The sequence below is a fragment of the Erpetoichthys calabaricus genome, chromosome 3 (assembly GCF_900747795.2).
Source record: "Erpetoichthys calabaricus chromosome 3, fErpCal1.3, whole genome shotgun sequence".
NCBI lineage: Eukaryota > Metazoa > Chordata > Cladistia > Polypteriformes > Polypteridae > Erpetoichthys > Erpetoichthys calabaricus.
The window spans coordinates 180,895,065-180,908,996 of record NC_041396.2 but is presented as its reverse complement, the minus strand read 5'-3'; the positions used below and the strand labels follow the sequence as shown (position 1 = coordinate 180,908,996).

The 13,932-nt window shown below is 37.2% G+C and overlaps 1 protein-coding gene across 1 annotated transcript in view; it reads left to right on the top strand.

Moving 5' to 3' along the window:
• Positions 1-5,002: 5,002 nt before the first annotated feature.
• Positions 5,003-13,932, top strand: part of nt5dc1 (5'-nucleotidase domain containing 1) — a 369,927-nt gene continuing 360,997 nt past the window's right edge. The window contains exon 1 of the mRNA XM_028797572.2: positions 5,003-5,332. Coding sequence (XP_028653405.1) covers positions 5,240-5,332 — 93 coding nt within the window. The 5' untranslated portion in view covers positions 5,003-5,239. The remainder of the gene's footprint in view (positions 5,333-13,932) is intronic.

The following is a 13,932-nucleotide window of genomic DNA, read 5'->3' as shown; positions in this document are numbered from 1 at the left end:
ATTAAAGCTATTAAGACACCTGCACCATTTAAACGTAAACAGGACGCAAGTTTTGTCTTACTGCTTACTACCTAAAAACTTTTTAGGTGTCCCAAAAATATATATTGTTAATTTATGTAGTGAAAGAGTGCAAACTGCCATGACATTTAAGAACTTTGTACAAGAAGTAATGCGATGTACTATAACTGCGCGGTCTAAAATGGTGATGTGAAAGTTCAAATAGGTCTGTTCAGCATTTTCCCCCTTATTATACAGTAGAATCGTTCTTGTATTCAGGGACAATGTAAGCCAGGTGATAAATTATTTAATAACCCATTGCATGTGGGAGTGAAACAAAGTACTGATGAACTACTTTAAACAATACTTGAGGTCTTGGAATCCTTAAAATAAAAGAGACTCAACACAAAGTGTAAGAGGACTTAAGTCTGATATGTACTATAATAAAACGTTTTAAGCAGGCTCGTGGTCTAATGATGGAATGGAGAAAATCCAACTTAATAGCTGGTGCACTCTCTACCAATGTTGTATCTTATGGCTGAAGAATATTTCAGGAAACTGAAAGCTGTCTTAAGGAAGGAGGGCCAGATTGCAGCCCTTCTTATTTTTAAATGACCCCTCTGAAAGATGGCCGTAGAGACCAGTTGTCAAATGTGGCTAACCTTGCTTACATTTTAAGTAGCACCTTATTGTCTAGCATGTGAGCAAGATATTCTAATAGTAGGTTAGTTTAAATGATATTATGTACTTATACCTGGTATTTATCATAACAAATCTTGCACCACTGAATGTGACAAATGATCTTTGGCGAGTAAAAAAGATGAATATAACCTGTGTGATACAGCTTAGGAAATAAGGCAGTGTGAGGTGACAGAGTGGGAAGGGTGCACTGGTTGGCTTCCTCTGCTTATAGAATGACTATGTTACAGCACTAGTGTTTGGTTGTGCTAACTCATCATACTCTAAATTAAAGCTGGATACATTAATCATGTGTAGGCCTACATATGTGTAGTTCTAAGAACAAGAACAAATAAAATGAGTACTTCCCATGATCCAATATAAAAACAAAATAAATTACCTTTCCAAAGTGAACAGCTGGCTGCCTTTTTGGTTTAATTAAAAGACCTCCCAAGACTTTGGGCAAATTATTGAATGATTTAAGTTGGCCTGAATACATACTATTCCTTCCTGGGTCATGGGAAGCTGAACAACTAATCTTTCTTTTGTATAGTGCCTTTTTATGGTTAACGCTGTCTTAATACATGTATTACTATATGTAAGTTTGTTACAGTGCAGTGAACACACTGTCCCATTAGCTTTCAGTTCCTTACGATAGATTCTAAATGAAGGGATGAACCACTGTAGGTATAAAACCTGACTTTGGTTAAAATACACTGCTTTATTTATTTTTGCAGCTGGAGCACTGACTGTGTAAGTGACTGTCTTAGGTCTAAATAGTGAGCCAAAGGGGGAAGATGTATGAGCAAACTTGGATTTTATAATTCAAGTTTTTAGCCACAAGGACAGTCTTTCTATTTTTTTGTTTTTATCACTGGGCAAAAACAACTTTAAATCTACCTTAGCTAGATTTAGTTTGTGATACAAATCATGCTGGAAAACTAGTTTTTTTTTCTGCCAGATGGTCAATTTCTACTTCACACAGAAGCAGAGCGAGTTGCTGCTGTCAGTTCAGTCAATGATGAACCTTTTATATTACTGTATCATTTCATGTTGGGTGTAGTATTAATTTGCATATACATTTACATTTCCTAAACCCATAGGCAGAGAAGTATTTAAATTTTTGGATTTTAGGTGATTAGTTACGTCAACAAGTGGTAAAATGACAGACTTTCCCAAGTACAAGGAGGAGCTTTACAATTAAAACATTAGTGATGAATTTTTATTAGCACTGGGGTTGTGTGTACAATATTTTCCATTTTCTTACATTTACATTTATTTTCTTAGCAAATGTTTTTATCCAAAGTGACTTACAAAGGAGGTCAACATAATTGAATGAATATCAGTCTGAGGACTGTTTAGGAAACGAGTGTTACAGGACAAGGATACAAAATTGATCATTACAAGTGAAGAGCTCAGAAAAAAGTTGCAATTCCTAACGGCTATCACTTACATAGTAATTTACCAAACAAGAGAGTCTTCAAATGCTTCTTAAAAACATTGAGGGAGTCAGCTGTTCGGATGGATATGGGCAGCTCGTTACACCAGCCAGGAGCAAAACATGAAAAAAGTGTGGACTGTGATTTAATACCAAGTAAAGCTGGCATCCGCAGATGTCATTCAACAACAGAACTAAGTGGTGAAGATGGAGCATAGGACCTCACAACTGTCAGACCCAATGACTATGCTGTAGGCAAGCATCAAGAATTTAAACTTAATATGTGCTGCTACAGGAAGCCAGTGTACTGATCTGAAGAGAGGTGTGACATGTGCCCGCCTTGGCTGGTTGAACACCAGATGTACCACTGCATTTTTAATCATCTGTGGCATCATCTGGTGACACATGTCAGTAATCCTGCCCGCAGAAGTCCAGATGTGATGGGACCAAAGCTTGGACTTGGATTTGTGCTGCATATTCTGTCAGATATGGTATGGTCTTGCAGATATTGTGTAGATTAAGTCTGAAAGGCTGGGAAACTGTAGCAACATGGCCCCTGAAGGATAACCGGTCATCAATCATTACCCCAAAGTTGTATACCAACTTGGTGAGTGTAAGCAATAGTGAGATAGGCTGAATGGAGATGGGGTGCAGAATAGATGGCCAATTTGAGCTGGAGGAGGTGTTCCTTTACCAACTTTGCAATATCATTGAGACATTTAGGGATTCCAGCTGACTCAGTGTTGTCCTCTGGAGGTATAGCATACCATTGCCAGGAAAAATCATGATACTGTATTATAGGACCTAGTGAGGAGGTATCTATAGAGAAGAGGAGAGTCCCCAACACTGATACTCTGGGCACCCCAGTGCATGCTTGATACACTCTTGATATCTCTCCATTCCAGGATACACAGTAGGATCTACCCAAGAGGTTAGACTCGGACCATGTAAGAGCAGTCCCAGTGATGCCAAGGTCAAAGAGGGTGACAAGGGGGATCTGATGGTTTACTGTGTTGAAGGCAGTAGAGAGATCTAGTAGAATGAGTACAAATGACATGTGGGTAGCTCTAGCCTGCCATAAGTTGTTGACAATGGTGACTTAAGCTGTCTCAGTGGAGTGGCTCTTGTTGAATTCTGACTACTAGGATCAAACAGTCTGTTTTGTGGAAGAAAAGAAGATATATGGTTAGAGACAGCACATTCCACTGTTTTGGGTAGAAATGAGAGGAGAGACACTCTTACGTAGTGGCAGTTGTCTACTTGAGATGGGTCCACAGTGGGCTTTATAAATAGAGGAGTTATAAGGGCCTGTTTGAACAATGAAGGAAAAGTACCTGTGCTGAGTGTGGTGGTGATGATGTGTGCAATAGCAGAAATTACACACATTTATAAAAGATATATTTTTTTTGCTCACATAGCCCAGATGTCTATGATTTTGTATAGTATAGGTTAATGATGGATGGCACAGTAGCATATTGGTTATTGCAACTGGTACCTCACAGCAGGAATTCTGGATTTAAATTCTAGGCTAAGCGAGTCTGCATTTTATCTCCACATCTGTGTATATTATTTTATTTTATTTTAAGGTTAGTTTGTGACTCTAAATTGGCTTGAAATGAATGAGTCTGAGTGCATTCCCCATGATAGACTGATGCCACATCATGGACAGTTTTATGCTTTGAGCAAGGTGTTTCTGGGACTGGTTCCAGTCCATGAGATTACTATAAACTGGATTAAGTAGGTGTGACAATGGAATAATGAATGGCTGAATTACTTATGCCTTCTCAGAGACATTAGTGCAAGTGAATTATTCTTGTACTAGTTGTGCTACCCATTTAAGACAAGATGAACTCTAAGTAGACAACGTAGACTTCATCATTAATGTCTGCAGTGCATCATTGTTTGTAATATATTTTATAATGCATTTAATAATAAAATTATTTGCATTTGTCTTTCTGTAGTAATAAAATGCAAATGTGATGTGCCATCTGTTGACAGAGACACTGCATCTGGACAGACACATTTGTTAAGGTGGGTGGATGTACAAAGTACGCTGAAGTTCTTGCATAATGGAAAATTATGAAACTCACTGCCACTATGTCATACCATTATCAGCAAGTATTGCAGTTCAGATTAATTACTGAACCCGGGGTTACCCTTTATGTGGAAATCTAACAATCTGAGTTATGCAATTGGAAAAGCAAGACTTTTACCGACGCTGCTTCAATGCAATTTTCACCCTTAAAAACACATTTAGCGCTAATTCACCAATAAACACATATTTAGCGCTAAAGGGATGAATGTAATGAAACGGTCACTGAATGAAGCTCTTCTTGACCAAACCTTGCATTACGAGTTCTGTAGTGTTTTGCCGTCTTCCAGTCTGACGGAACTATATAGGCACTGTACACTCGAGACACAGATAAAAATGGCCTTTGCAGGAGCGTTAGGCTGCGTTACAGTTTTATTTATCACTTTGCAGTTGCTTTTGTTTTGAGCCTCTGGTTATTTTAATGGTGTCAATGTCTTTGCGTTGACCTCGGCGAAAACTAAAGGGACGATCTCCTGTCACCTTGGTAACGCGACGCCACTGCATTTTGTCTTTACTCGTCTGTGTAACTGCTCCAAAGAAATGTACAGTATATTTCTCGTTGCCATATTCGTACACAATATTTAAATCCTTATAATACGCACTAACATTTTTTAAACAGGGGCAATGCAAAGCATGAGACTACTTTTTGTTAACTAATATTTTCTGTTAAATACGGTACCGGAGGTTCCCGGCAGCACTTGCGGTTTAAGAGACGGGTGTTTTTTTTTTTGCACACAGGCAAAAAAAAAAACTTTAATTTTGCAACACCCAGTGCAGTTATCGCGTGTCTATATTCATTTTAATCCAGCACGCATCTGTTCTATTCATCCAGTGTCTATTGTCAGAGTCGAACCTGTTCGTTTTAAAAACAGCGGCCTACGTGACTAACACGCCGCCCTGTACCCACGTGGCGCTGCACGGGTGCACCGCTATTACCGTATATAATTTTTATTCCGGGAGAAAGCAAAACTGCGTGCCGGCAGAAGGGGAAGACTGGCCTGAGTGTACTTTATTTTAACGTTTAAATAGTTGAAATGTGTGACGTTTTCTCCCTCACGGAATGCGATGTTATCGGTTTTGACTTGGACCATACTCTCTGTCGTTACCATTTGCAAGAAACCTGTAGGGTGAGTTGTGAAGACTTTGTCCAAATCAAATGAAAACGTATAAATGAATTTCGTAGTATTAGAGTTAACTGTTATGTACAGTTTGAAATAGCGATCCACGTAAACTGTGAAGTTTTGAGTGGTTTGTTACCAGCTGTCAAATTTAATAACTGAACAACCCCCAGCCTTTTAGCTGTGTCCACTATTGACATGAATCTTACTCTGTATTTAGTTATCGGTCTTTGACACTGGCTTCGTTTCTCGTCAGTGGTTAGGTACCAAAGAAGTACCGATTTTTTCTTTTTAATATATTCGGTAGGTATATATATATAATATATATATATATAATATAATTTCTCTGAAACACATAATGTTGAAGTCCCTAAATGTTTGCTTTCGAAGTAGCGCAAAAGACATGTAGGTAACAAATAATGATGAGGACAAAAGTAGGGCAAAGGATGCATTTCAATTTTCAGGAACTGTTTATTCACGAAAAGAATGCTGGAGATGGTTTAAAGCTACTACAGAGACTGAAATGTCAGAAAATTATGGTCCTCTTTTATTTAAACGTTATGCAAATTCCTCGATGTTATACACAGTGTGTTTCCTGTTAAGGGATTTGCGAATCAATTGAACACTTATTTTTGTTGTGTATTTGTTAAACAATTTTTTTTATTAAATTGAAGAAAAATATCTATCTATACCCGCATATCAAGAGCTGTGTCATGGAAAAGCTGGAGCCTACCCCATACACATTGGGTGCAAGGCAGGAACAATTACTGTACCAAACGTGCATGTCTTTGGACTGTGGGAGGAAACTATAGCACCCAGTGGAAACCCACATGGACATGGGGAGAACAAGCATACTCCATGTAGGGAGCACCTGCAATGTGAACCCTTGTCTCCTCTTTGTGAGGCAATAGTACAACTATTGCTGTGCCTCCAGACCACACTGAAGAAAAATACTTGTGGAAAAATAGTACGTTATTAAAATAAATTAATATGTAATAAATAAAGTTTTCAGTTTTAAAAGCCCTTTGTTTAGCATAAATTAACACTTTATAATTACCCCAAATATAACAGTTCAATTTTATGTAAATAAAATTTTCCAGAAGGGCACTTTAAAATATTTGTATATAGCGATTGCACAACTACATCGACAAGTCTTTGATCTGAAAAAAGTGTTATTCATTTGTTCTTTTAGAGCTGTGCAAGTTCATTTAATTATTACTCGTATTAGGTATTCTTCAATAGTTCTTGCTTTTTGTATTAATTTGTAAAGATGTAAGAAATTCTAGAGTGGATCTTTGATACTGTATAAATGTATTCCAGTATGCATACCCAGTATTGCCCAGAGTGGAATGAAAAGCTAGCGGATCACCCATGGGGAAAAATAACAGATTCAAACTAGCATTTGGTACTTGTGTACTAAACGGATGGCACGGACAGCTAGTACCCTTTTCCATTACCCTGACGCAGATCAGATTTCCGTTTTTAACATTGGGCACCCAAAGGGGACATTAATATTAGGGACCTATAGGCAACTATGCTCCACCCCCACTAACTTTAAGGTTAGTATTTGTGGTTGGGGTAGGTCAGTCTAATAATTTAAACTTCAAAAATTAAGCAACCGGGGTGCCTCCCCCTCGGAGCCCGATACCCAAAGTTAAACCATCATGTAAATTATAAAATAATATATGTGATATAATTCTATTAATTGTCAATCACTCATTACAAGTGAATGCTGTTGTATGCATAAGTGCCTTATGATGGCCTGGTGCTCTGTCAAAGGCTGATTTCTAGCTTGTGACCAATGGTATAAGGATAGGCACTAGCTCCCCATGGCCATTAACTGAATTATTGGGTCAGAGTGATAGGTGGATGTAAAAGCTATCATTTGCCCTATTTACTTCTTGGAGTTGGTGATAGTTTTCTGTTAATTATTGAGTATGCAAACAGTATGCAGTAATGGTAACTTTTAAATCTTATATTAAAATTTTTATTGAAAGTAAAGCTATCACTTATTCCATGTTATTAATTTTATGTATTCTGCAGTCAGGTAAGTTATGCTCTGATTTACACAAGAAAACTAAGTGTTCCAAATCAGTGTTAAACGTTTATAGTATTTTATAAATGTGTGTATCAAGTACCATGTATTCTATGCCAGAACTGATTGTAGTCATGAATTGCACATAAGTAATTTATTGAAGACTCATTCAGTTTTGAAAATAGTTGAAAAAAAATCGAAACTTTGCTCGTTCAGTTACATGGTTGATTGATGGCCAAAAATAATTTAAAACATTGTTTCCTCTACAGTGCTCCCTGCTTGTCCCTTTCAAAGATACCAGCCATCACCATTTTTAGCATTCACAAGAGTTCAAAGATGTCAAATATCTCCCGAACCAATAAAGATATTTAAATAATTCAAAAAAAGGTTTCCTCAGTGTAAAATGAAGTTTCTTTTTCGTGTATCATATCCTCTGAAATCAATGATACTCTTTTCTTTAAATCCCAAAATTGATGTCCAGATATTGAATTTCAGTAAGTTTATCTTTGGTGGCAACAAACAAAAATCTGATGTTTTTTTTGTGCTAGATTTCACTCCATGAAATATATAAGACATCAAAATTGGAAAAAAAAAATTTTAACTTTGGAGGGAGAATCTATGAAGGGGTAATCATTTTTAGGATTTCAAAGTTATTCATGTAACATGGTCTCTACAGTAAAAGTAACATCTTTGTGTGCCATTTCTGTACTACCGCAACACACTACCTTGGTATACCTCCATGGAATGACCACACATCATTTTTTTATTGCTTGCTCTATTCTTTCCTTTTTATGTAACACCCTGTTGAATATTTATTCTGCTGTCTATATGTATTGATATTCCTCTTTTAAATTAAATTTATATTTGTTGTAGGTTAATTTTTGTGTATATACCTCCTGTCAGTGTTGTTTCCTGTCATACATATGCCATGTGCTTCCAGGATAGGCATTAGCTTTTCTTGACCCTGAATAGCATAAAACAGGTTTGACAATGTGTTGATACATTAACTGGTGATTAACTGTTGTTTTGGGTAGTTTGGAAACAACCATTTGGCAGTGCTTTCTACGAAAGCCATGAAAGAAAAAAAAAAGATTAATAGTATTTATTTTATAGGTGCATTTCTTACTAACATATCCCACACTATTTGTATGTTTGATTGATTGGATCTTCACATTACCCTGGTAAGATTTAGTAAGTGGAAATGTGACAGTAAGTGTGCTGTAGACTAAAGCTACTGGATATACTGCAGGGCCCCCATGTTCCTGTCATGGGTTCAGAACATGGAAGGAGGGATTAATAAATGATGTGTGTATTTATTGAAGAAAAATATTTTTAGGAGCAATATTTCTTATATAGTATCACTAAAAAGCTGATCTTAAAGAATTGGCCAGACCACAAACACAAAACTTTTAAACAGTGTAGCAATCAAATACAGAACAATATTAGAGGGTGATGTGAATTCACGGTAATGTGAATACAGGAGGAAAGCAAACCTTTGGCAATTGAATAGTTATGTAACATTTAGTAACATTTAGTTTACTTGGTCTGTGTCATCTGGCTACAATCCTTTTTATTCTACACTCTGTACTGTGCTAAATTTTCTTGACATCAGGCTATGCTGACTGCCCTTGGCAGTGTATTCTGTTAAAAATCGAAATGTCTTTTACATGTATTTGATGTAATTCTTTTTCTTTTACATAAACTTTTTAAAATAGTCCTAGACCTCGTAATACAAAACATAATTATTATTCAAACTCACAAGAATTCAATTCAGGATCAAAAGGCCCAGGAACCTATCCAGAAACCAACCTTGAATGGGACGAATGTCTCCCAGTCCATCACAGAGCACACTCACTCCTAGGCATGCAACTTAGAGTCACCAGTCAATCCAGTATGTCTTTGGTATATTGGAAATTTTATGACTGGCCTGTGGTAGATGCTGTTAGATATGTTCTGCCCTATAAGACCATTAACATGATTAAATGGATTTCATAATGACTGGATGAATGTACAGTAGCGGGTGGGTATCTCAGGGTTACTCATGATACGATATCACAATATTTTACCTACAATAATGATAATATCTGGATAGTAAAATTTCTACGATAATCTATAAATCAAAAGACAGTTGGCTGTGATATCATTACAATAACTGATTTACTGAAAGAAAAAAAACCAATTCATTATCTTATATTTTATTAACTACAGCTTGAAAATGGTACATTCTGGCAATTGGGAAAAGACTGACCTTACACAAAAAAGTAACAAAATTAGTATTAAAATTACTTGCTTGTGATTAACTTGAATAGCTTAGACAGTTGTATAATTTAACGTTGTTGTTCAACCTAACAAACATAAAACATCTTTGGATGTGTTTAAATTTCAAATATACATGTCCTACTTAATGAAGAGCAACTGATCAACATGACCAGCAGAGAGTGCACTCCTTTGAGCAGAGATTATATCACCAGTAGTGAAAAAGATTTTTTCAGCCGACACACTTGTAAAAATACTTTTGCCGTATTTGCAAGGATTGGGGTATAGTTGTGCCTGTGATTTCCACCAATCCAAGGGATCATTTGTGAGGGGTAGAAGTGGACACTGTAGGTATCAATTCATCTCCTCTTCTGCTATGGAAGCAGCAGTCACCAAAGGAGCTTTTGGACTACATTTGAATGTTTGTCCAAAGAGGTCAGTCAGTGCAGTTTTTCTTTTCTTTGTTGTCCCAGGTTCATTGATCGTAAGCTTTTCACAAGAGCTCTGTCCCATGCCTCCTTCATGTACAAGAGTACTGTACACTGTTGAGAATGTTTTCACTTCTAATGAAGCATCCTCCTGTGAAATTGGACACATTGCAATATTATAAAAATAAGTTGTAAATAAATAATATGTTGTACAGTATAAACATGTTATTATAACAACATTGTTTAAGAATAATAAACTATATTTGTTGTATAACTATAGTTTATAAATAAACACACAATACATGGATGGCAAACATAGTGCAGGACTCATAACTTAATAGCATGAAACGTTATAACAACATTGTATAAGAATAATAAACTATACTTTTGTATAACTATAGTTTATAAATCAACACATGATACATGGATGACAAACAGTGCACGTCTGATAAATTAATGGCATGAAGCATTGAAAACAAAATGAAGATTTAAAAGATTTACTGCTATTTATTATTATATTTATTATTTACAATATGCATATACCTTCATTACAGCAGCTTTTGACACCACCTTAGAATCAGTCTCTTTTATATCTTCAGAAGACAGGAAGGGAAGAGACTTAGGTCTAGGGTCTAAAGCTGAGGAGATGTATTGGGTGCTTTTCTCTTGTGTGGAGACACATCTAATCAATAAGTCTCTATGAATGGCATTTTTAATCTCTGACGAGAGGAGAATCCCCAGTGGTACTTTTTGTGTTGTTTAAAAGTTGGGCGTGAAGTGGAGCAATGACGCAGATTGTTGGGCTCATTTCTTTACGCATAATGATTGTGCCCCCAGCGCTGGATTGATCCTCAGCATGTGAGATGCCTGTCTCACTCAGGCTACAAATGCCTGACACATTCTTCCTCAACTTTAAAACAAGGTAGCATTAGTTACAAATACTACAATTTCAACAACATTACATCATTTAATTACAAATGCATATATATCAATCCCCGTAGTGTTAAGGCAAAAAAAGAAAAAAATATGTTCGGATGAATTATTAATCCGTACGAACGAATTATTTTTATTTCCGTAAGAAGCATATGCCTGACACCTATCGGGCTCTGTAAATATGAACACATTTAATAATAAACTATTTTTTTATTAGTAAAGTATTAGTAAAAATTTAAAAAACGAGTCCGGAGATAAAAGGGAAGCACAAACAGCAGGCTGCTGCTGTAGAAAACGGAAAAGCATGTCGTAAGCACTGTTCAGTGAACAAAAACATCATTTATATGTTTGTGTTGCTGAAGTCCGAGCGTCTTCTGATTTCTTTTAAGATGTTTAAGCTTTTATGGAACAATATGAAAACTGTCCTTATTTTCGTGAGAAGTAGGGCAACAGCCGGGGGTTTTAGAGTCTGCTGTGATGCAAAATTAATGCATGCGCGAAACACCGAAAATGTCAAAATCCAGCAAGGACTATGGCTAGTGTCATATTCGATGCGTTATCAGTGTCGATTACTGGCTTCTTTACATACTATGTGAGCACCTGTGTGACTCATATATCGCTCGAGTTTGCAGCACATACCAGATAAATTGCCACTTGTTGATAAAGTGCACCGTTATAGTGATGCGAGACTTATTGGCCCTGGAAGTCCACCCGTCGCATGTAAGTGCACTTTCCGAGGTTTGTAATGCGTTTTCCACTTGTTTCCGCGTGTAATGCAAGAATCGTTTTTTCAGTAAAGTACTTTCAGCAAGGTATTCCATGCCTTGGTTCTAATGTTTTGAGCATTTTGCAAAAACGCTCACACTATAAGGACGTAGATCTTAAATAGAAAACATGCAATAGATTTGTAATATCCATAGTTCTTGGTGAGGCAAAAGATAGTTTTTTTTTTTAAATTATTGTCCAGAGTCAGCTGACTTACAGATGCTTTAGGAGCTGCTGTAGATTCGCTGTGCTGCCAGTGTATTTTATTTTTGTTGAACAAATTTAGATGGTCTTTGCTGAATTTTCCTTAAATTAAATAAAATCCGAAGTGTTTCCACACTGTAGATTTGAAATAAGAGGGAGCATTCTTACTTGTTTTTTCCTCATTTAATCTGTTCTAGTTGGCCGCCATCTCTTCAGTGTAATCTCAATAGTTTGATGCTATTACTTCAGTTAATGTTTAGTGCCACGCCTATGGTCCACGAAGAAATGACAACCTGATCAGAGACCTAAAATAAGGAACCAGTTTAGAGCGCCGGTAGACATCTCGGTATTAGACTTCAGAATATCGGTATTGTATTGTGAGAGAATAATTAGATTACATTAGATTCAACTTTATTGTCATTGTACAGGTGTAACGAAATGCAGTTTAACATCTAACCAGAAAGTGCAAATAGTAGATTATAAGGTGCAATAGACCGTGGGTGCAAATAGTACATTAAAGTGCAATAAACAGTAAGTTGCCTTAAGGCGGCATACAAAGGAAAGTATATACTGTATCTATATAGTTGAATTTACAGGTAGTAGTATATAAAAGGAAGATTATATAGGTGTGAATACTGATCAGTTGTACAGATAAATGGTGTGAATAAAAATAGATATATGAAATATTTTTATATACAGAATAGATATATGTAAACAGGTGAAAATATACAGAGTACAGTCAGAAGCTATTGATATTTGGAAAGGTCAGCTATTGACTGGTAAGGGTTGAGAGTTCAGAATCCTGGTGTTGTTATGAAAGAAACTGTTCGTGACACTGGATCAAAGGCTCCTGTAGCGCATCCCTGATGGGAGGAGGGTAAAATGTTTATGGTTGGGTGTGACCCCATCGCAGACACCGTGTATGGTGCAGGTCAGCAATAGTTGGCAGCGCAATGCCAATGATGTGCTGGGCAGTTTTCATCACCTGTTGCAGGGCCTTCCTGTCAGCTATGGAGTAGTTGCCATACCACACCATAATGCAGTTTATCAATATGCTTTCAATAGTGCAGTGGGTAAAAGTTCAGCAGACTCTAAGGAGACAGTCAAGCTTTCTTTAGCCTTGTTAGGAAGTAAAGCCATTGTTGCGATTTTTTAACCAGACTAGTAGTGTTTATTGTCCAAGAACGGTCATCAGAGATGTGGACTCCCAGGAATTTGAAGCTAGAAACACACTCCACCTCAGCCCCGTTTATATGGATGGGAGCATGTCTGCTGCCTTTAGTTTTCCGGTAATCCAAAATGAGATCTTTAGTTTTATTGGTGTTGAGGGCATGGTGATTGTTAGCATACCAAGTTGCCAGGTGCTGAGCCTCCTCTCTGTAGGCTGACTCGACATTGTCACTGATTAGTCCTATTACCGTAGTGTCATCTGCAAACTTTATGATGGAGTTATAGTCATAGTATAGTATTTTCAGCAGCTCCATGTACGACTTTATTTTTCTACTTATTTATTTTTTCTACTTTTATTTTTCTCTTTTTTATTGTGAATTTCCCCTTGGGATTAATAAAGTATCTATCTATCTATCTATCTATCTATCTATCTATCTATCTATCTATCTATCTATCTATCTATCTATCTATCTATCTATCTATCTATCTATCTATCTATCTAGTCATGTAACGTGACACAGTCATGAGTGAAGAGGGAGTAGAGGAGTGGGCTGATTACACAGCCGTTTGGAACACTGGTATTCAGGATCAGGATAGATAATAAAAAAAATTTGGACGCCGTTTTCCCTCACCCGGACGCAGGTCACCGGGGCCCCCCTCTGGAGCCAGGCCTGGAGGTGGGGCTCGATGGCGAGCGCCTGGTGGCCGGGCTTGCATCCATGGGGCTCCGCCGGGCACAGCCTGAAGAGGCAACGTGGGTCCCCCTTCCCATGGGCTCACCACCTATGGGAGGGTCCCAGGAGGTCAGGTGCAGTGTG